A 21,114-nucleotide genomic window follows, 5' to 3' on the forward strand; every position below is an offset into this window, starting at 1 on the left:
CAGAGTGGCTGTAAGATTTTACCTTCCCAGTAGCATTTTACTAGATGTCCAGTTTCTCTGCATCCTTTCCAGCATTTCGTATTGTCACTATGTCTTTTATTTTAGCTGTTGTAATAAGTGTGTAGTGATGCCTCATCGTGGTCTTAATTTGCATCTAGTGAAGCAAGTAAGTGTTGAACAGCCTTTCATGTGCTTATTTGCTTATTTCCTCTTCAGTGAAATGTATGTTCATATATCTTCATAATTTTCTAATTGAATTATTTGTTTGTTTGTTTGTTTTTACCGTTGTTTTGTTTTTGAGACAGAGTCTCGCTCTGCTACCGAGGCTGGAATGCAGTGGCATGATCTTGGCTCACTCCAACCTCTGCCTCCCAGGTTCAAGCGATTCTCGTGCCTCAGCCTCCCGCGTAGCTGGGATTACAGGTGCGAACCATCATGCCTGTCTAATTTCTGAATGTTTAGTAGAGATGGGTTTTGCCATGTTGCCCAGGCTGGTCTCGAACTCCTGGCCTCAAGGGATCTACCCTCCGTCCACCTCGACCTCCCAAAGTGCTGGGATTACAAGCGTGAGCCACCACGCCTGGCATACAGTTGAGTTTTGAGAGTACGATACATATCCATTATATATTCGGGATGTGAGTCCTTTCTTGGATACGTGGTTTGCAAACATTTTCTCCCAGTTTACACCCTGTTTTTTCATCCTTTTAACACGGTTTCTACAGAGCAAAAGTTTTAAATTGGATGAAATCTAATTTATTTTTTTCCTTATGGATTATGCTTTTTGAACCGTTCACTGTGCCTAGATCTCAGACGTTTCTCCTACTCTTTCTTGTAAAAGTTTTTTTAGTGTTATATTTTAGATTTAAATCTATGAGCCACTTGAGTTTTTAATATATATATATATATATATATATATATATATATGAAGATTAGGTGTTTTCTTGTTGTTTGTTTGTTGTTGTTGTTGTTGTTGTTTTGTCTACGGATATGCAACTGCTCCAGCACCATTTGTTAAGCAGACGATCCTTCCTTCTTTTTGTCTCTTGGGGAAAATCAGTGTAGGGCAATTTCCAGGTTCTCTATTTTGTTCCAGTGATCTATGTGTCTATTCTTCTCCCGATACTACACAGTCTTGATTCCTGTAGCTATATAAGAAGTATTGAAATATGGTAGAGGCATTCCTCCCACCTTATTCTTCTTTTTCAAAAATTGTCTTAGCTACATATACATTTTTTGAGAAGGAGTCTCACTTTTGTCGCCCAAGCTGGAGGGCAGTGGGGTGATCTCGGCTCACTGCTATCTCTGCCTCCCGTGTTCAAGCGATTCTCCTGTCTCAGCTTCCCAAGTAGCTGGAATTTCAGGTACCCGTCACCACACCCAGCTAATTTTTGTATTTTTAGTAGAGACGGTGTTTCTCCATGTTAGCCAGGCTGGTCTCAAACTCCTGACCTCAAGCGATCCACCCATCTCGGCCTCCCAAAGTGTCTTTGTTCAGTTCAGAAAATTCTAGAACATTATTTCTTCAAGTACTGCCTTCTCCCCAGTCTTAATATTCTTTTTTTTATTTTTTTCATTTTTGTGATGTAGTTTTGCTCTGTCACCCAGGGTGTAGTGCAGTGGCAAGACCTCAGCTCACTGCAACCTCCGCTTCCCAGGTTCAACTGATTCTCCTGCCTCAGCTTCCCAAGTAGCTGGGATTTCAGACGCCTGCCACCACACCGGGCTAATTTTTGTATTTTTAGTAGAGACAGGGTTTTGCCATGTTGGACAGGCTGGTCTCGAACTCCTGACCTCAGGTGATCTGCCTGCCTCAGCCTCCCAGAGTGCTGGGATTACAGGCGTAAGCCACTGCGCCCGGCCCAGTCTTTCTATTCTGTATGTCTGGAACTTCTACTGGATGAACGGTGAAACTTCTGGGATCTATTCTCCATTTCCTTTATTATTTTACTTTCATACTTTCTATTTCGTAATCGTTTTCTACTATACGGTGAAGTAGTGCCGTGCCTGAAGTTTTTCACTGGGTTGTTCCAATTTCTCTTATGATATGCAAAAGCTTTGTTGTATATTAGAGATGGTTACTTTTACTGCGGATGCTTCACCATTTTCTCCAAAATTTGCCTCTTTACACAGTTGTTTATGGTGTCTTTTGACTTAGATGATACTTTAATTTTTACATCTTTAAGTATGTCAGATTCATTGTTCATAGCCTTGGTGTAATGTCAGGAAGTGCCTATGCCAACTCAAAATGTCTTACACTGTAATATTTTCCTAAATTTTCGTCTAGTTCTTTATGACTTCACGTTTTCACATTTAAGTCAGTGAATTTTTAGAATTTATTATTTTATGTGGTTTAAAGTAAGTATTTTAATATTTATTTTTTCAAATGGATAGACACTTGTCAAGCAATCGTTTATTATACAACCCATCTTTTGCCCAGTGTTTGGAAATGCATGCTGAATTTTGCACATAACTTAGTCTGTTTCTTGACTTTCTATTTTTTTTTCACTAATCTGTTTCTATATGTATTCATTTTTTATTGTTGCTGTAACAAATTGTCAATAGCTAAGACAACGCTGGGCTGGGCACGGTGGCTCACTCCTGTAATCCCAGCACTTTGGGAGGCCGAGACGGGCGGATCGCTTGAAGTCAGGAGTTCGAGACCAGCCTTGCCAACATGGCGAAACCCCATCTCTACTAAAAATACAAAAATTAGCCGGGTGTGGAGGTGCACGCCTGTAATGCCAGCTATTCGGGAAGCTGAGACAGGAGAATCCCTTGAACCCGGGAGGCAGAGTTTGCAGTGAGCCGAGATCACCCCATTGCCCTCCAGCTTGGGTGACACGAGTGAGACTCCATATCAAAAAAAAATTATATAGCTAAGACAATTTTTGAAAAAGAAGAATAAGGTAGGAGGAATGGCTCTACCATATTTCAATACTTCTTATATAGCTACAGGAATCAAGACTGTGTAGTATTGGGAGAAGAATAGACACATAGATCACTGGAGCAAAATAGAGAACCTAGAAATAGCCACACACTGATTTTTTACAAAGAGACAGAAAGAAGGAAGGATCGTCTGCTTAACAAATAGTGCTGGAGCAGTTGCATATCCATAGGCAAAAAAAAAAAAAAAAAAAAAAAAAAAAAGACCTAATCTTCATAACTTTATACAAAAAAGTAACTCAAGTGGATCATATATTTAAATCTGAAATATAAAACTAAAAAAAAAAAAGCTTTTACAAGAAAACATAGGAGAAACGTCTGAGATCTAGGGCATGGTGAACAGTTCAAAAAGCATAATCCATAAGGAAAAAAAGTAAATTAGATTTCACCCAATTTAAAACTTTTGCTCTGCAAGAAACCCTGTTAAAAGGATGAAAAAACAAAGTATGGACTGGGAGAAAATGTTTGCAAACCACATATCCAAGAAAGGACTCACATCCAGAATATATAATGGATATGTATAGTACTCTCAAAACTCAGCCGTAGGCCGGGTGTGGGGGCTCAGTCGTGTAATCCCAGCACTTTGAAAGGTCGAGGTGGATGGAAGGCAGATCCCTTGAGGCCAGGAGTTTGAGACCAGCCTGGGCAACATGGCAAAAACCCATCTCTACTAAAAATACAAAAATTAGACAGGCATGTTGATGCGTGCCTGTAATCCCAGCTACGCGGGAGGCTGAGGCACAAGAATCGCTCGAACCTGGAAGGCAGAGGTTGGAGTGAGCCAAGATCATGCCACTGCACTCCAGCCTGGGTAACAGAGAGAGACTCTGTCTCAAGCAAAATAATAATAATAAAAGAAACCTCAATGGTAAAAAATGCAAACAAATAATCCAATTAGAAAATCATGAAAAGATATGAACATGCATTTCACTGAAGAGGAAATAAGCAAATAAGCACATGAAAAGATGTTCAACACTCATTTCCTTCACTAGATGCAGAATAACACCACAATGAGGTATCACTACACACTTATTACAATAGTTAAAATAAAAGACATAGTGACAACACCAAATGGTGACAAGGATGCAGAGAAAATGGACACCTCATTAAGTGCTGCTGGGAAGGTAAAATCTTACAGCCACTCTGGAAAGCAGTTTGGTAGTTTCTTATAAAACTAAACATGCAATTGCCATACATTTCAACAATTACACTTCAGAGAAGTTAAAATGTATGCCCATCCAGAAACTTGTACACAATTGTTCATAGCAGCTTTACTTGCAATAGCCAAAAGCTGGAAATAATCAATATGTCCTGCAATAAGCGAATGGTTGAACTGTGGTACATCCATCCCCTGGAATACTACTCCGTAATAAAAATGAACAATTGGCCGGGCGCAGTGGCTCACGCATGTAATCCCAGCACTTTGGGAGGCCGAGGCGGGCGGATCACGCGGTCAGGAGATCGAGACCATCCTGGCTGACACGGTGAAACCCCATCTCTACTAAAAAATACCAAAAATTAGCCGGGAGTGGTGGCGGGCGCCTGTAGTCCCAGCTACTCAGAAGGCTGAGGCAGGAGAATGGCATGAACCCAGGAGGCAGAGCTTGCAGTGAGCAGTGATTGCGCCACTGCACTCCAGCCTGGGCGACAGAGTGAGACTCTGTCTCAAAAAAAAAAAAAAAAAAAAAAAAAAAAAAGAATTACCTGGTCGTGGTGGCACGCGCCTGTAGTCACAGCTACTCGGGAGGCTGAGGCAGTAAAATCTCTTGAACCTGGGAGGCAGAGGTTGCAGTGAGCCGGGATCGCACCACTGCACTCCAGCCTGGGCAGCAGAGTGAGACTCCGTCTCAACAACAAAAACAACAATGAACTATTGATACAAAAATATTAATATCTTGGATGAATCTCCATGGAATTATGCTGAGTGAAATAAGCCTGTAAAATGTTATATACTATAAGATTTCATTTGTACAGCATTGTAGAAAAGACAAAATTGTAGAAATGAAAAAGATTAGTAGTTGCCAGGGGTTAGGGATGGTGGATGGGAGGAGAGTGGGTATTACTAAAAATGAGTAGCACAAGGGATAGCACTTTGGTGATGGAAATGTCCTGTACCTTTTTTTTTTTTCTTTCTTTCTTTCTTTTTTTTTTCCCCGAGAGGGATTTTCACTCTGTCACCTAGGCTGGAGTGCAGTGACACGATCTCAGCTCACTGCAACCTCTGTCTTCCTGGTTCAAGCTATTCTCCTGTCTCAGCCTCCCATGTAGCTGGGATTACAGGTGCGTGCCACCATGCCTGGTAAGTTTTGTATTTTTAGTAGAGACGGGGTTTCTCCTTGTTAGCCAGGCTGGTCTCAAACTCCTGACCTGAAGTGATCCACCCACCTCGGGCTCCCAAAGTGCTGGGATTACAGGCGTGAACCACCGCACCTGGCCATGATCTGTATCTTATTTTTTTCTGAAATATAAGCTTTATTTAAAATTTAAAAAATTATTAAAAATAAACATTCTTCGGCCAGGCGCGGTGGTGGCTCATGCCTGTAATCCCAGCACTTTGGGAGCCCGAGGCGGGTGGATCACGAGGCCAGGAGATCGAGACCACGGTGAAACCCCGTCTCTGCTAAAAATAAATAAAAAAATAAAAATAAAAATAAAAAATAAACAAACATTTTTCTACAAATTTTAATCAAGCACTCAAAGCAATTCAGGAATGTTAAACACTAATTCTTAATCGAAAATAATGGCATCCATAGAATACATCCTGGTGTTGGCCAACATGAAGTTTACTTAATATTAGTATTTTATATATGCTTAACCATTCATCCTTCCTAAAATTCAATGATAACAATGATTTGACTTTATAAGGTGAAGCCATTTATGTAATACCCCAGAGATAACATTTTCAAATACAAAACATTTATACTAGCATGGAAATTATAAAAACATATATAAATTATACTGAAGGATGTGATTTAAAGGCTGTCAATATACATAGATGCATTTTACCTTAGAAAGTACACATGCACATCAAAACATTCATTGAATATAGATGCCATTAAATTCTCTTACTTACGTTACAAAGCAACGGGCAGGTTCATAAACGTTGTTCTAGTATGTATCAACTGCAAAAAACATATATTCCACGAAAAGGTTTTGAAGACACATGGGAGTGGAATGTGCCCACATTAAGAGCAGAGCTTTTACAGGACCACCTGTCTCCAGCCGGCTCCCAGGGACCACTGAAAACGGCTGCTACACTCAGAACGACAAGATGGTCTTGTTAATGATAACAATTAACCCTGGAATCTCATCCTCCTTGACCACCAGCAGAGGTGAAACCTGATGATGTCGCCATGGGTTGGCTTGGCCAGAAGTCCATTATCTCGAAGTCTTAGACACACACTTTCCAAGCATCACAATCTTTGGTTTCTTTAATAACAATAGCATTTAATAATTCTTTTCCACACCGGGCGTGGTGGCTCACACCTGTAATCCCAACACTTTGGGGGGCCAAGGTGGGTGGATCACCTGAGGTCAGCAGTTCGAGACCGGCCTGGCCAACATGGTGAAACCCCATCTCTACTAAAAATACAAAAGTTAGCTGGGCATAGTGGTGCGTTCCTGTAATCCCAGCTACTCAGGAGGCTGAGGCAGGAGAATCACTTGAACCCAGGAGGCAGAGGTTGCAGTGAGCCAAGATCGCACCATTGCAATCCAGCCTGGGCAACCAGAGTGAACCTGTGACTTAAGCAAATAAATACATAAATAAAATAATTATTTTCTTCTTACAACAGTTACAACATCAGAAGGTAGCTTCATGGGTTCATTTCTCAAGAGAATACCCATTTTTTCTGCATTTTCAGCAAGGTTTTCTTCTTCTAAAACTTCAAGGGCTGCGATGGCCACTTGGCAGCCTAGTGGATTGTCACCGTATGTGGACCCACGTTCCCCTGGCTTAATGGTCAGCATTATGTCATCGTCCCACAGCATCGCAGACACAGAGTATAAGCCCCAGAAAGGGCCTTTCCAAGGAGGACTATATCAGGCCTAACATTTTCATGATCAACAGCCAGCCATCTACCAGTTCTGGCCACTCCTGTCTGTATTTCGTCAACAATAAACAGAACCAAGCTGGAATCATGAGATGGGACGAGGGTAAGATAAAATACCACAAAGCTTACTGTTCTTACGGAGACTCAGCTGGTCTTTCTTCCTTTCTTTCTTTCTTTCTTTCTTTCTTTCTTTCTTTCCTTCCTTCCTTCCTTCCTTCCTTCTTTCTTTCTTTCCTTCCTTCCTTCCTCCCTCCCTCCCTTCCTTCTTCCCTTCCCTTCCTTCTTCCCTTTCCTTCCCTTCCTTCTTCTCTTCCCTTCTTCTCTTCCCTTCCCATCTTCCCTTCCTGTCTTCCCTTCCCATCTTCCCTTCCCTTTCTTCCCTTCCTTCTTCCCTTCCGTTCTCCCCTTCCCTTCCTTTCGCTTCTCCTTTCACTTCCCTTCTCCCTTCCCTTCTCCCATCCCTTCTCCCTTCCCTTCTCCCTTCCCTTCCTTTTCTTTTCGACAGTTTTTCTCTGTCACCCAGGCTGGAGTGCAGTGGTGGGATCTCAGCTCAATGCAACCTCCCCTTCCCGGGTTCAAATCATTGAGTGAACCCAGGAGGTTGAGACCAGCCTGGGAAACATAGCAAAAGGCAGGGTGGTGCAGGCCTGCAGTCCCGAGGCCGAGGCGGGAGGATCACTTGAACCCAGGAGGTAGAGACCAGCCTGGACAACATAGCGAAACTGTCTCTACTAGAAAAATTAAAGATATTAGTGGGGGCTGGGTGGTGTGTGCCGGTGGTCCCGAGGCCGAGGCAGGAGGATTGCTTGAGCCCAGGAGGTCAAGGCCAGCCTGGCCAACATAGTGAAACCCCATTTCTACTAACAAGAAGAACAACAAAAAATAGCGTGGGCGGGGTGGCTCACCCCTGTAGTTCCCAGGCTGAGGTGGGAGGATTGCTTGAGCCCAGAAGGTCGATACCAGCCTGGTCAACATAGCGAAAGCCTGTCTCTCCTAAAAAAAATTATCAGGGCAGAATGGCACATGCCTATGGTCCCGAGGCTGAGGTGGAAGCATTGCTTGAGCCCAGGAGGTTGAGGCCAGTCTGTGCAACATAGCAAAACCCGGTTTCTACTGAAAAACAAAAAAAATACCGTGGGCAGGGTGGTGCATGCCTGTGGTCCCCAGGCTGAGGAGGCGGGAGGATCCCTTGAGCCCAGGAGGTTGAGGCCAGCCTGGCCAACATAGAGAAACCCAGTTTCAACTAAAAAATAATAATAATAATAACAAAAACAAACCTGGGCAGGGTGGTGCATGCCTGTAGTCCCGAGAACGAGATGGGAGGATTGACCAAGGCGGATGTAACCAATACCACAATCACATCCCATAAGTAAATACATTTTCCTCTCTCCAGGGCTACAGGTAAAGGATGGTAATTGTGCGCACCACACTTAGATTCCCTTCCAAAAATGCGGCACTATTCACAATAGCAAAGACTTGGAACCAACCCAAATGTCCAACAATGATAGACTGGATTAAGAAAATGTGGCACATATACACCATGGAATACTATGCAGCCATAAAAAAATGATGAGTTCATGTCCTTTGTAGGGACGTGGATGAAATTGGAAATCATCATTCTCAGTAAACTATCGCAAGAACAAAAAACCAAACACCGCATATTCTCACTCATAGGTGGGAATTGAACAATGAGATCACATGGACACAGGAAGGGGAACATCACACTCTGGGGACTGTTGTGGGGTGGGGGGAGGGGGGAGGGATAGCGTTGGGAGATATACCTAATGCTAGATGACGAGTTAGTGGGTGCAGCGCACCAGCGTGGCACATGTATACATATGTAACTAACCTGCACAATGTGCACATGTACCCTAAAACTTAAAGTATAATAATAAAAGAAAAAAAAGAAAACTACAAAAAAAAAAAAAGAATAAAAGAGGTTGGAGGGCCTTGGACTGTTTTTTTAGTTCCAACAGATGTAGAAGCCACTGAAGAATGAACTCCACGACTAAGTACAGCAAACCTCCGCAAATGTGCTAGTTTGGAAAACACTGTGTCTTTCAAATAGAAAAATCACAGATCGACTATATTTTTTCCTCCCACGGTTCAGACTAGAATCCAGATGTTTAACCCAAGATCCAGGGACGGTCTTCGGAGAGTTCAAAATCTCCTGATGGCGCCTGAGGGCCACCCACTTTGTCGCGCAAAGTGTGGCCAGAGGAGGCGACAACATTCTGCAATGTCACTGCCCAAGGATGATGGACCAATCAGGGCAGTTAGTGAACTCCATCTGGCCAATTAGAAGTCAGAACAGTAGGCGGAACAAGCGAAGCTGATGTGGCGTCTGTCAGTCCAGGCTCTAGGGACAGAACCTTCCCAAGGCGGGGGGGAGGGGAGACTCTGATTTTCCCGCCGAAAGCATCCCCTTGGATTGGCTACTTTAAATTCAGAGTACGCACACTCCAATTTGCTCTTTTGATTCTTCCACCATCAGGGTAAGCATGCGCTGATTTTCTCTTTCCATTCTTCCTACCCCTCCCCTCCCCCGTGGTGCATTTCTTATCTAATTTTAATAATGTATTTATGTGAGGCAGGTCGCCATCTCAAATTCTTCCTGTCAGTTTCTAACTTTTTCGGGTAGGGGATTTTTCCTAGGAGCTCTGTAGTAACTTAAAAAATCTGGGCTGGGCGTGGTGGCTCACGCTTGTAATCCCAGCACTTTGGAGGCCCACAGGTGCTGGATCGCTTGAACCCGGGAGGCGGAGGTTGCAGTGAGCCACGATCGCGCCACTGCAACACAGCCTGGGCAACAGAGCGAGACCCTGTCTCAAAAAAAAAAAAAAAGGCTCACTCAAATCATTCCTCCTGGGCTCAAGCGATCCTCTCGTCTCGGCCCCGGGACTACAGGCGTGCACCACCCCGCCCAGAGCACCAAAGGTCCTGAGGCTGGAAAGACTCAGGCTGTTTCTCTCGCAGGTGAGACTGCTCCCAGTGCCATGAACGGAGACGACGCCTTTGCAAGGAGACCCAGGGATGATGCTCAAATATCAGAGAAGTTACGAAAGGTGAGGTGACCTGGAGGGGGCAGAGTAGTGGCCCAGGGGACAGTGTGGGGTGACCAGGTTTCTGAGGAGGGGAGGACAGAGGTACTAGGGACAAGGAGCAGGGTCTCAGGGGAGATTTGGACCCTTGGGAGCCTCCCACCCTCGCTCTGTCATCACCTAGCATCCCTGGAGACAAGTCTCTGACCTTGCACTTCATTTGGTGACTCCCACTCCATTCTGGAAGGTGGGAGGAGAGCCAGCCAGCAGCACTGAAGCCCTACTGTGTGGCAGGGGAGAAGCTAGGGAAGTTCCCTCATGTTCTGTCAGTTAGCCATGGCATCAACCAGGACAGACTATCATCCCCACTTCCCAGATCCCGCACACAGGAAGCGGCTCCAGCTGAATGGCAGACATGCCTAGCTGAGTCACTGCCAAAATTCCTTTTTTTTTTTTTCCAGGCCTTCGATGATATTGCCAAATACTTCTCTAAGAAAGAGTGGGAAAAGATGAAATCCTCGGAGAAAATCATCTATGTGTATATGAAGCTAAACTATGAGGTCATGACTAAACTAGGTAACAGAAAGTTCTAGAAACAGACAAGCCTGGGGACACATGAGCATCCCTTTTCCTGTTTTGGCTACTTCTTAGGCTGCAGAAAGTACCCCACATTTTCCTTTTGTGCAGGGAAAAATCACAAGGCAGCTTCTGGGTGTTCTCCTCTTCTGTATCCTGTCAGGGCTGAGGGCAGGGACTGGCCATAGTGGAGCTCATACCTGGATCCTGCACGTTTCTCTCCCATAGGCGTCTTTTCTGATGAGCCCAACTGTCTCTGTGGCATCCCGGCATCCCCCCACCCAACACGCACACCCTCCCTTCCTTCTCTTGGCTTGTCTCTCTCTCTCTCTCTCTCTCTCTCTTTTTTTTTAAGTCAGAGTCTCACTCTGTCACCTAGGGAAGAGTGCAGTAGTGCAAGCATAGCTCACTGCAGCCTCGAACTCCTGGGCTCTAGCAATCCTCCTGCCCAGCCTGTGGAGTAGCTGAGGCTACAGGCACGTGCCACTATGCCCAACTAATTTTATTTTATATTTTGTAGATATGTGGGTCTCTCTGTGTTGCCCAGGCTAGTGTTGAGCGCCTCGCCTCAAGCAATCCTCCAGCCTCAGCCTCCCAAAGGGCTGGTACTACAGACATGAGCCACCGTGCCAGGCCCAAGCTTGTCTCTTAGGAAATAAACATTTTGCTCCTTTCTAGGTTTCAAGGTCACCCTCCCACCTTTCATGTGTAGTAAACGGGCTGCAGACTTCCACGGGAATGATTTTGGTAACGATCGAAACCACAGGAATCAGGGTGAGTAGACTGGAAGGGGCTGGAAAGGGTCTCCTCAAGCCCAGTTGCTTTTCAGCTCAGCTACCTGGGAAAGATCCTCAGGCATTTGTTCCCTCATACACATCGGGGCTGAGTGAAAAAAAAATTGCATGCAGAAAGTTAACTACAGAGGCCAATCACATAAAATTCTAAAACATGCAAAACAAGAAAATATATTTTTATGGATAATAAGTAAATGGTAAATGTATACAAACATGAATGTGAATAAAACGCCATCAAATTAAGGTGACTGGCTGTAAGTGGAGGAGGGAGGGAGGGCAGGGATTGACGAGTGCTGCACAGACAGCTTCAGCTGTGACTTGTTGATAGTGTGTTTTGTGTTTTTTGTTATTGTTATTTTTTTTTGAGACAGAATTTCACTCTTGTCACCCTGCCTGGAGTGCAACAGCAAAATCTGAGCTCACTGCAACTTGCACCTCCCAGGTTCAAGCGATTCTCCTGCCTCAGCCTCCCGAGTAGCTGGGATTACAGGCGCTCGCCTCCACACCCAGGTAATTTTTGTATTTTTGGTGGAGACGGGGTTTCACCATGTTGGCCAGTCTGGCCTCAAACTACCTGACCTCAGGTGATCCACTCGCCTCAGCCTCCCAAAATGCTGGGATTACAGGCGTGAGCTACCACTCCTGGACTGTTTATACTATTGCTAATATTCTGAATAAATAAATCAGATCTAAGATAACTGTGGGGTAATGTTGAGACCCGACTGTACTCAGTTTTGTTCCCCATACTTTTCTGTGTGTTTGAAATATTTCTTTTTTAAATGACATGTTGTTCTTCCTAAGCACTGTTAATGAATCAAAGGACATTTAAGAAAATGTGAAAAGTGAAAAAAAAAAAAAAAAAGAAAATGTTAAAACTGTAGATCCGCCAAAAATTTCCGGAGTTTGTTTCATTAACAGCATGTAGGTATTGGATAAGTATCTTAGGAGTGAGGGTGATGAACACATTATGTAATAAAGATCGCTGTTTCTCTGTATTTTATCAAAACCAAATAGTCCTCACATTCCCCAACAACCCCAATTCTCCGTGATGAGCTTGGAAGAGAGTTTGAAAGAGTGATCCCTCATCCAACACACAGAGAGCTTTCCCACTTGTCAGTGAGCAGAGATAATATAGGGTGAAAAAAAGACAAGTTTCGCGTAGAGATCTTTGTGCATTTCAGGAATATAAAGGGGACATATGTGTTTACTTGCTCTTCTGCTCTGAGAACACAGTTACAAGACAAGGTCAGAATGTCCAAACTGTCTCCCATAGACCTATTACTTCCCAACTAAACAGGCCAGATTCTACGATCTCCCACAATCACTATAAGAGGTCTGAAAAGCCAGTGCTTGAGTATCTGCCAAGTTTTTGACATTAAATGAGTGTCAAATATTTATACTGAAAATATTTCAGAGCCACTGGACTAAATCATCGATGGTTCATCACACAGTTAACAGCTTAATTGACATACCATAAGATTCAACCATTTGAAGTGTACAGTGATTTTTAGTTGTTGCACATCTTGAGTGATTACAGTTTAGATTCCCAACCAATCAATTTAACTATTTGGGAAAAAGTAAAAGATATGTAATGGAATGAGATGAGACTGTGATGGGGTTTAATACCCATGTGATAAACCATGAGATGGAAAATTCTGAATTGATGCCACAGATAAATGAACCAACCATGACTAAACATAATTTAGAAGCAAATCTCCAATAACTCCTCAACAATGAGTGGTCTCACAACCTCTGCTGCAGAATGCCCTCATGCGACAGAAGTCTCTCTAGAGTTTGGAAATCTTTACCAACAAAGAAAAATTCTGATGTATTCTCTTTCAGTTGAACGTCCTCAGATGACTTTCGGCAGGCTCCAGAGAATCTTCCCGAAGGTGAGTGTCTCTCAAATCTAGAGGACCAGAGAACGTTTGTCCCTGCACGGATGCGAACACTGGTAAGAGTGGGAGAATATCAAACATGCCCTCACTGCCTCCTCCTCCCCATGTCTATCACAATAACTTATGTGGCACCGACGGCTTGCTAATACTAACAGTTGTGATCCTTAATACTTCTTTGGTTTTCATAGTGATGCCAGATTACTATTTTAAGCAGTTCACATGGGTTAATTTATTTAATCCTTAAGAAGACCTCTATGACGATGTTTCTATTACTATCTCCAAATACTATCGAGCCACACACTTCAATTGTCACCCATATAAAAGACATGTAACTTGGTGCAAATCTTCTAAGTTCTCTGAGATCCAGACTCCTGGTCCATGAAATGGAAGTAAAGAATCATAGTTCATGTTTTAGATCATAGTTATCAGCAGCATAATAATAAAATGAGGCTATCATTGTACAGAGATGTTAGAGAATTTTCCTGGGGCACAGTGTCAGTGGTAGTCTGATCCAGAGCTCCAAGCCATTTAAAGCTCATTCACGTTTGCATTTGTTTATGAAGTTCAGATGTTGCTCACTAGGGCTTCACCCCATAGGGCCTGCTGGTGCTTCCATTGAGACACCCACTCTCACAACAGGAAGGACCAGCTGGCCTCTGCTCTGTTACCGGGGCCACTCACATGGCTTAGGAATCGCTTTGACTGTTGGCCCCTCCCTGCTGTGAGCTCCTTGAGTGCCTTGTGTGCACCTGGGGCATCTGGGAAGCCCCCGTCCCAGCCCAGGGGATCCCTCGAAGGCCCCTGAATGAGTGATCCCACAACTGCAGATCCAACTCTGGTTTGGAGGGTAAAGGGATCTGGGAGTTGGGTTGCCAGTGTGGAGACCAAATTCAAAGAAGGATCATGAAAAGTATTAGTTTTTTATTATTACTACATTTAAACAGTGTTTACAAGCTCAGAGAGCACTTTCCCTTAGCCTATTTTACATGCATTGTTGACTATTTCGTAAGTGAGGAAGCTGAATAAAAAGTAGCTTAAGGGCCAGGCGCAGTGTCTCACAACTGTAATCCCAGCACTTTGGGAGGCTGAGGCGGGTGGATCACGAGGTGAAGAGATGGAGACCATCCTGCCCAACATGGTGAAACTTTGTCTCTACTAAAAATAGAAAACTTAACGGTGCGTGTTAGAGCCTACCTGTAGTCCCAGCTACTCTGGAGGCTGAGGCAGGAGAATGGTTGAACCTGGGAGATGGAGGTTACAGTGAGCTGAGATCGCGCCACTGCACTCAAGCCTGGCAACAGAGCAAGACTCCGTGTCAAAAAAAAAAAAAAAAAAAGGAAAAAGAAGTAGCTTAAGGTTGTTGGTCAGTGACACATCCCAATGCAACCAGAGTTGGTATGGGTACCACCTCACTTAATTCCACATTCAATGTTGGCGCCTCGGTAGGGTAGTATGCCATGTCTGGTACTGCTTTCTTTGCTGCCTAGTTTAATTTCAGCAAACCATTTCTTTACCTCTCCTGTCCCTGTATTCATCTCCCCACACCGTCTTTCCCAGCAGTGTTTTATCGCCTCTCTATGTTTTTACATTTACTCTCCCAGCAGCTGTCTACAAGCTTATATGGGATCCCTTGTATTTTATAGAAGCTCTTTCTTTTCTAGACCTTGTGAATTCTTAGAATGCTATTCTCCAAATCTTCTGTATACCAAACTCTCAGTTAAATGGAGATTTTTGCTGTTTGCAAGAATGTGAGTCTTAAAAGAGTGTGAAGATAAGCATTCTAGCCCTGGAAACCCCATTCATTTAGGCCATTCCTTTCCCTTCTAACCTCCCAGGTTTCTCCTAATTTAGGCCTGTGTAACTCTCCCAGTCTTGTTGAGAGCATTGAATAAGCTAATGCACGTGAAGACCCTTTGTAAGCTCTAAAGCACTGTAGAAATGTCACTGATACTGTTTATCTGCGACCTTCACATTGTAAAGATCATGCCCAAGAAGCCAGCAGAGGAAGAAAATGATTTGAAGGAAGTGCCAGAGGCATCTGGCCCACAAAATGATGGGAAACAGCTGTGCCCCCCGGGAAATCCAAGTACCTTGGAGAAGATTAACAAGACATCTGGTAAGAGGAAAGAATTCGGGAACAACCCCTCTGGCTTCCCTGGCTGTGTTCAGGTGTGTGGACTGGGTGTGTGGCATGGATCCCAGACAAGCCAGGGTCCAGGCTGGGCTGAGGAGCTCGCCCAGCTCCAGATGAGATGTTAGACATGACTTCCAGAGACACAGACTGGAGTTGTCATCCATATAAAAAAAACCACGTGACTTGGGGAAAGTCTTCCAAATTTCCTCAGCTCCAGGTTCCTAGTCCATAAGATGGAAATAAAGAATCATAGTTCATAAATTGTTTGGAGACATTAAATTTAATCTAGAAGGCCTGATGACATGAAAGGTGCTCAAGCAATTCTATCTGTGATAACCTGGGATCATATCTTACTCAGCTCAATGCCTGTTACCCAATACAGGTGTGCTTCAGAGATATTGCAGGTTCGGTTCCAGACCACTGCAATAAAGTGAGTCACACACATTTTTTTTTTGTTTTGTTTTGTTTTGCAGTGCATAAAAACATTACGTTTACACTATACTGCAGTCTACTAAGTGTGCAATAGCATTAAGTCTGAAAATGTACATACCTTTATTTTAAAATAATTCATCGATAAAAAATGCTAACAATCTTCTGAGCCTTCAGTGAGTCACACTCTTTTTGCTGGTGGAGGATCTTGCCTCGGTGTTGATGGCTGCTGGCTGATCAAGGTGGTGGTTGCTGAAGGGTGGAGTGGCTGTGGCAGTTTCTTAAAAGATGACAACAATGAAATTTGCCACATCAATTAGCTCTCCCTTTCATGAAGGATTTCTCTGTAGTATGCGATGCTATTGGATAGCATTTTACCCACAGTAGAACTTCTTTCAAAGTTGGAGTCAATCCTATCTAGCTATGAAAGTCCTAGATGGCATCTCCTTCCAATAGAAGGCTATTTTATCTACACTGAAAATCTGTTGTTTCGTGTAGCCACCTTCATCAGTGACCTTAGCTAGATCTTCTGGATAACTTGCTGCAGCTTCTCCATCAGGGTTTGCTGCTTTACCTTGCACTTTTATGTTATAGAGACGGCTTCTTTCCTTAAACCTCACGAACCAACCTCTGCTAGCTTCACACGTTTCTCCTGCAGCTTCTTCACCTCTCTCAGCATTCATGGACTTGAAGAGAGTTCTGGTCTTGCTCTGAATTAGACTTTGGCTTAAGGGAATGTTGCGGCTGGTTTCACGTTTTATCCTGACCACTCAAACTTTCTCTATTTGAGCAGTAAGGCAGTTTTGCTTTCTTATTCGTGTGTTCACTGGAGTATTAGTATTATTATTTCCTTCAAGAACTTTTCCTTTGCATTATGTACTATTATTTCCTTCACGAACTTTTCCTTTGCATTCACAGCTTGGCTGTTTGGTGGAAGAGGCCGAGCTTTCAGCCTGTCTTGGCTTTCAGCATGCTTCCTCACTAAGCTTAGCCATTTCTAGCTTCTGATTTAAAGTGAGAGACATGCGACTCTTCCTTTCATTTGAACACTTAGCGGCCATTGTAGGGTTCTTAATCGTCCTAATTTCAGTGTTGCTGTGTCTCAGGAAATAGGGAGGCCCAAGAAAAGGAGGAGAGATGGGGAAGAGCTCATCGGTGGAGCAGTCAGAACACACACAACATTGATCGATTAAGTTTGTCATCTTCTGTGGGTGCAGTTCATGGTACCCCAAAAACAATTACATACAACAGGATGATTATAGTCAATAATAACTTAATCGTACATTTAAAAAAACTAAAAGAGTGTAAATGAATTGTTTGTAACACAAGGATAAATGTTTGAGGGGATGGATACCCTATTTTCCATGACGTGATTATTATGCATTGCATGCGTGTATCAAAACATCTCACGTACCCCATAAGTATATACACCTACTGTGTACCCACTAACATAAAAAACAAAAATTACTTTAAAAGACTAAAGAGCAACAAAACAATTGCAATAATAACGTCAAAGCTCACTAATGACAGATCACTATAACAGATATACTAATAACGGAAAAGTATAAAATTGGTGAGAATTCCCCCCAAAAAATTGCAGTATCTGTGAAGCACTATAAAAATGAGGTGCAATAATACAAGGTATGCCTGTGTGCCCTTAACAAATACATGCTGAATGAAAGGAGGTATCGGTGAATGTTCCCGTAAGTGAAGAGGTTGGGAATTTAACCTGACAACGGAAGGAGCCAGAAGCTAAAATTTTAATTGGCATTTGGCCTGTATTGGTGTGGATCTAAGGCCTGAGCCTCTCTAAACCAGGGAATGTGAAAAACTGGATAAAGAAGGTCCGGGGCACTTGGGAGGGGAGAGGCATCTCCTTCTTTTGAGAAAACAGAGCCTAACACTCTCCAATCTACCCAACCCTCATTTTCCAACTCTTCCCCATCATAGGACCCAAAAGGGGGAAACATGCCTGGACCCACAGACTGCGTGAGAGAAAGCAGCTGGTAGTTTATGAAGAGATCAGCGACCCTGAGGAAGATGACGAGTAACTCCGTAAGTGAACTTTTGGCTCACCCTCCACATCCTTGCAGATGTGCTATTCTGTTATGGTACTGGTATCCCATCTTATCACTTGTTCCCCAAATCATTCCCTTCTCATAATTTTCTAGGGTACAGCATTGAGGCTGAATGCTGAGATTTCCCATGCTCTTTCTTTCTATTTTTTTTCCTTTTTGAGAGGGAGTCTTGCTCTGTCGCCCACGCGGGAGTGTAGTGGCGCGATCTTGGCTCACTGCAACTTGTGCGTCTCAGGTTCAAGCAATTCTCCTGCCTCAGCCTCCTGAGTAGCTGGGATTACAGGTGCACACCACCACACCAGGGTAATTTTTGCATTTTTAGTAGAGACGGGGTTTCACCATGTTCGTCAGGCTGGTCTTGAACTCCTGACCTCGTGATCCACCTGCCTCGGCCTCCCAAAGTGCTGAGTTTACAGGCATGAGCCACCGTGCCCGGCCAATTTCCCATGCTCTTTCTACTCCCTGCCCTGTATATCCAAGGTTGCTCCCTACCCAGGATGCTGTGGGTTCCCAAACCCCAGGTCAGCCCTGATGTGCGGGCCACACCTTCCTCTAGCCTAGGAATTGAAAACCCAGGCGAGGAAGTCACTGTGGCATGAACAGATGGTTCACTTCGAGGAACCGTGGAAGGCGTGTGCAGGTCCTGAGATAGGGCAGAATCGGAGTGTGCAGGGTCTGCAGGTCAGGAGGAGTTGAGATTGAGTTGCCACGTGGTGGGAACTCACTGCCACTTACTTTCCTTCTCTCTTCTCGCCTCAGCCTGGGGGATACGACACATGCCCATGATGAGAAGCAGAACGTGGTGACCTTTCACGAACATGGGCATGGCTGCGGACCCCTCGTCATCAGGTGCATAGCAAGTGAAAGCAAGTGTTCACAACAGTGAAAAGTTGAGCGTCATTTTTCTTAGCGTGCCAAGAGTTCGATGTTGGCGTTTCCGTTGTATTTTCTTGCAGTGTGCCATTCTGTTAGACATTAGCATTTTCGTTGATGAGCAAGACATGCTTAATGCATATTTCGGCTTGTGTATCCATGCACCTACCTCAGAAAACAAGTAGTGTCAGGTATTCTCTCCATAGAACAGCACTACCCTCCTCTCTCCGCAGATGTGACTACTGAGGGGAGGTCTGAGTGTTTAATTTCCGATTTTTTCCTCTGCATTTACACACACACCACACACGCACACACACACACCAAGTACCAGTATAAGCATCTCCCATCTGCTTTTCTCCATTGCCATGCGTCCTGGTCAAGCCCCCCTCACTCTGTTTCCTCTTCAGCATGTACTCCCCTCATCCGATTCCCTTGTATCAGTCACTGACAGTTAATAAACCTTTGCAAACGTTCCCCAGTTGTTTGCACCTCTCATTATTGTGCACACAGCTCTGTGCACGTGTGTGAATATTTCTTTAGGAAAGATTCTTAGAAGTGGAATTGAGGTGTCAAAGGAGTCATTTATTCAACAAAAAACTAATGAGTGTGTACTAGTGCTGAGAACTGTTCGAGGTGCTGGAGAGACATCAGAGAACAAGGCAGACAGATGTTCCTGACCACCATTCTAGAGGAAGATATTTCCAGTCGTTGGTATTGTTTGTTTGTTTGTTTCTTCTAGAGATGGGGTCTTGCTCTGTCCAGGCTAGAGTGCAGTGGCACGATCATAGCTTCATGCAGCCCTGAACTTGTGGGCTCAAGGGATCCTCCCACCTCAGCCTCCAGAGAAGCTGTGACTACAGCCACGCACCATCATGACCCACTAATTTTTTAAGGTTTTGTCAAGAAAGTCTCGCTATATTACCCAGGCTGGTCTCCAACTCCTGGGCCCGAGCAATCCTCCCACCTTGGCCTCCTAAAGTGCTGGGATTACAGGAGTGAGCCACTGCGCCTGGCCTCCAGTTTTTATTTTGATAGAGACTATACACTTCAGTCCTGGAGCAGGATTCTGCAGCAGGTGGTTGGGCATCTGGGCCTTTGCTCTCTGAATGATTTTCAAGTTCAAGGGCTGGGACGGTCCATTTGGGAGTATGTGGAAGGAGACACAGATGAAATTGTCATCTGGGGAACGTGGGGAATGAGGAAGATGCGTGCACTGTAGACCGTGATGGACAGGGAATAGAAGAGTCCACTCAGTCTCCATGCAGGGGAGCAACGGTGGGAAAGTCCCCTGGACAGAAGCATGAGACTGCCCATCAAGGGTCTCACCAACCAAGGGCCTGGGGGCTGGGGTGGGGACGATGATTTCGGAAGGGGCCAGTTCTTTCTCACATGTACCATTGCACAGTGTGGAGGGGAAACAGGTCTGCGGAAGGGGAGCGCAGATGGGAGTCTATTTTCGAACCAACCATTGTGTGTGAATGGAGACATCAAGTCCTCCCGGTTCTCCCCAGCCTTGGAAGGAGGACACTATCATCTTTGTGCTTATATGTTAGATGAGAGACGGAGTCCCAGACAGATGGTAGGCGTCTTGTCTGAGGTCCCACAGCTGGCAGGTGCAGGAGGGGCTGAGTTTGGAGCTCACTGACTTCAGAAACATTAAGGAGGACAGGTGTGTGTGGTGGAGGGAGGGAGAATTGAACAAGCCCCGGCTTCTGTCCCCAGTCACAAGGTAGAGGTTGTGGGTTCATTTTCCCAAGACAAGGAGCCCTAGGAAAGAGAAAGTGCAGGGAGGGAGAGGCAGTCGTGATCACAGCAGGGACAGTGGGAGACAGAGATATGCAGGGTGGGCAGAAGAGGGGCGGGCAAAGAAGCAGGGGAGACCCAAGGCCAAGTGGGGGCTGCCACAGCCACCAGAGGGAGAGGGTGACAGGAAGGAGGTTTTGGGGCTCCAGGAGCAGTAGAGGTTCCCCAGGTCTGTGAGCATGCCCTGCCTGGCACTGCAGGAAAAGGTGGCTGCCACTCAGGTCAGTGTGGACGTACCTCTACCTGTGTCTCAGAGGAAACAAATTCTATTTTATCCCAGTATAGTTCTGTATTACACAAATGTAACATTCGGCTACTAGATATTGAGTGCCTTATCCTCCATGCAAATACAGCAGAGGATACCCTAAAAGAGATACTGAAGCTTTTGATTTTTCTTTCTCCCTGGGATGATGGGATCCATAAGTTGGGTCCCCCAGCCCACAAGACAGGTGCAAGGAAGGGTGGTTGGAAGATTGTGAGTTATGACAGGGAA

The 21,114-nt window shown here is 44.6% G+C and overlaps 1 protein-coding gene and 1 pseudogene across 3 annotated transcripts; one reads left to right on the plus strand and one right to left on the minus strand.

The window, feature by feature from the left end:
- Window positions 1–6,201: 6,201 nt before the first annotated feature.
- LOC115932083 (ornithine aminotransferase, mitochondrial-like) lies at window positions 6,202–9,519 on the minus strand (annotated as a pseudogene).
- On the plus strand, window positions 9,392–19,296 carry SSX4 (SSX family member 4). Of its 3 annotated transcripts, none has more exons than XM_063703247.1 (8): window positions 9,392–9,490; window positions 9,972–10,060; window positions 10,498–10,612; window positions 11,291–11,386; window positions 13,249–13,298; window positions 15,285–15,420; window positions 17,818–17,922; window positions 18,705–19,296. In XM_063703247.1, exons 2-7 carry the CDS (start codon window positions 9,992–9,994, stop codon window positions 17,916–17,918), a joined length of 567 nt encoding a protein of 188 aa, XP_063559317.1. In that variant the 5' UTR covers window positions 9,392–9,490; window positions 9,972–9,991; the 3' UTR covers window positions 17,919–17,922; window positions 18,705–19,296. The 3 variants fall into 3 exon arrangements, with proteins under 3 accessions (XP_063559317.1, XP_063559316.1, XP_063559318.1); XM_063703246.1 differs by lacking the exon at window positions 9,392–9,490 and adding an exon at window positions 16,974–17,078 and having other exon boundaries at window positions 9,992–10,060; window positions 18,705–19,232; XM_063703248.1 differs by lacking the exons at window positions 9,392–9,490; window positions 15,285–15,420 and having other exon boundaries at window positions 9,992–10,060; window positions 18,705–19,232.
- Window positions 19,297–21,114: the final 1,818 nt, after the last annotated feature.

The sequence above is a fragment of the Gorilla gorilla genome, chromosome X (assembly GCF_029281585.2).
Source record: "Gorilla gorilla gorilla isolate KB3781 chromosome X, NHGRI_mGorGor1-v2.1_pri, whole genome shotgun sequence".
NCBI lineage: Eukaryota > Metazoa > Chordata > Mammalia > Primates > Hominidae > Gorilla > Gorilla gorilla.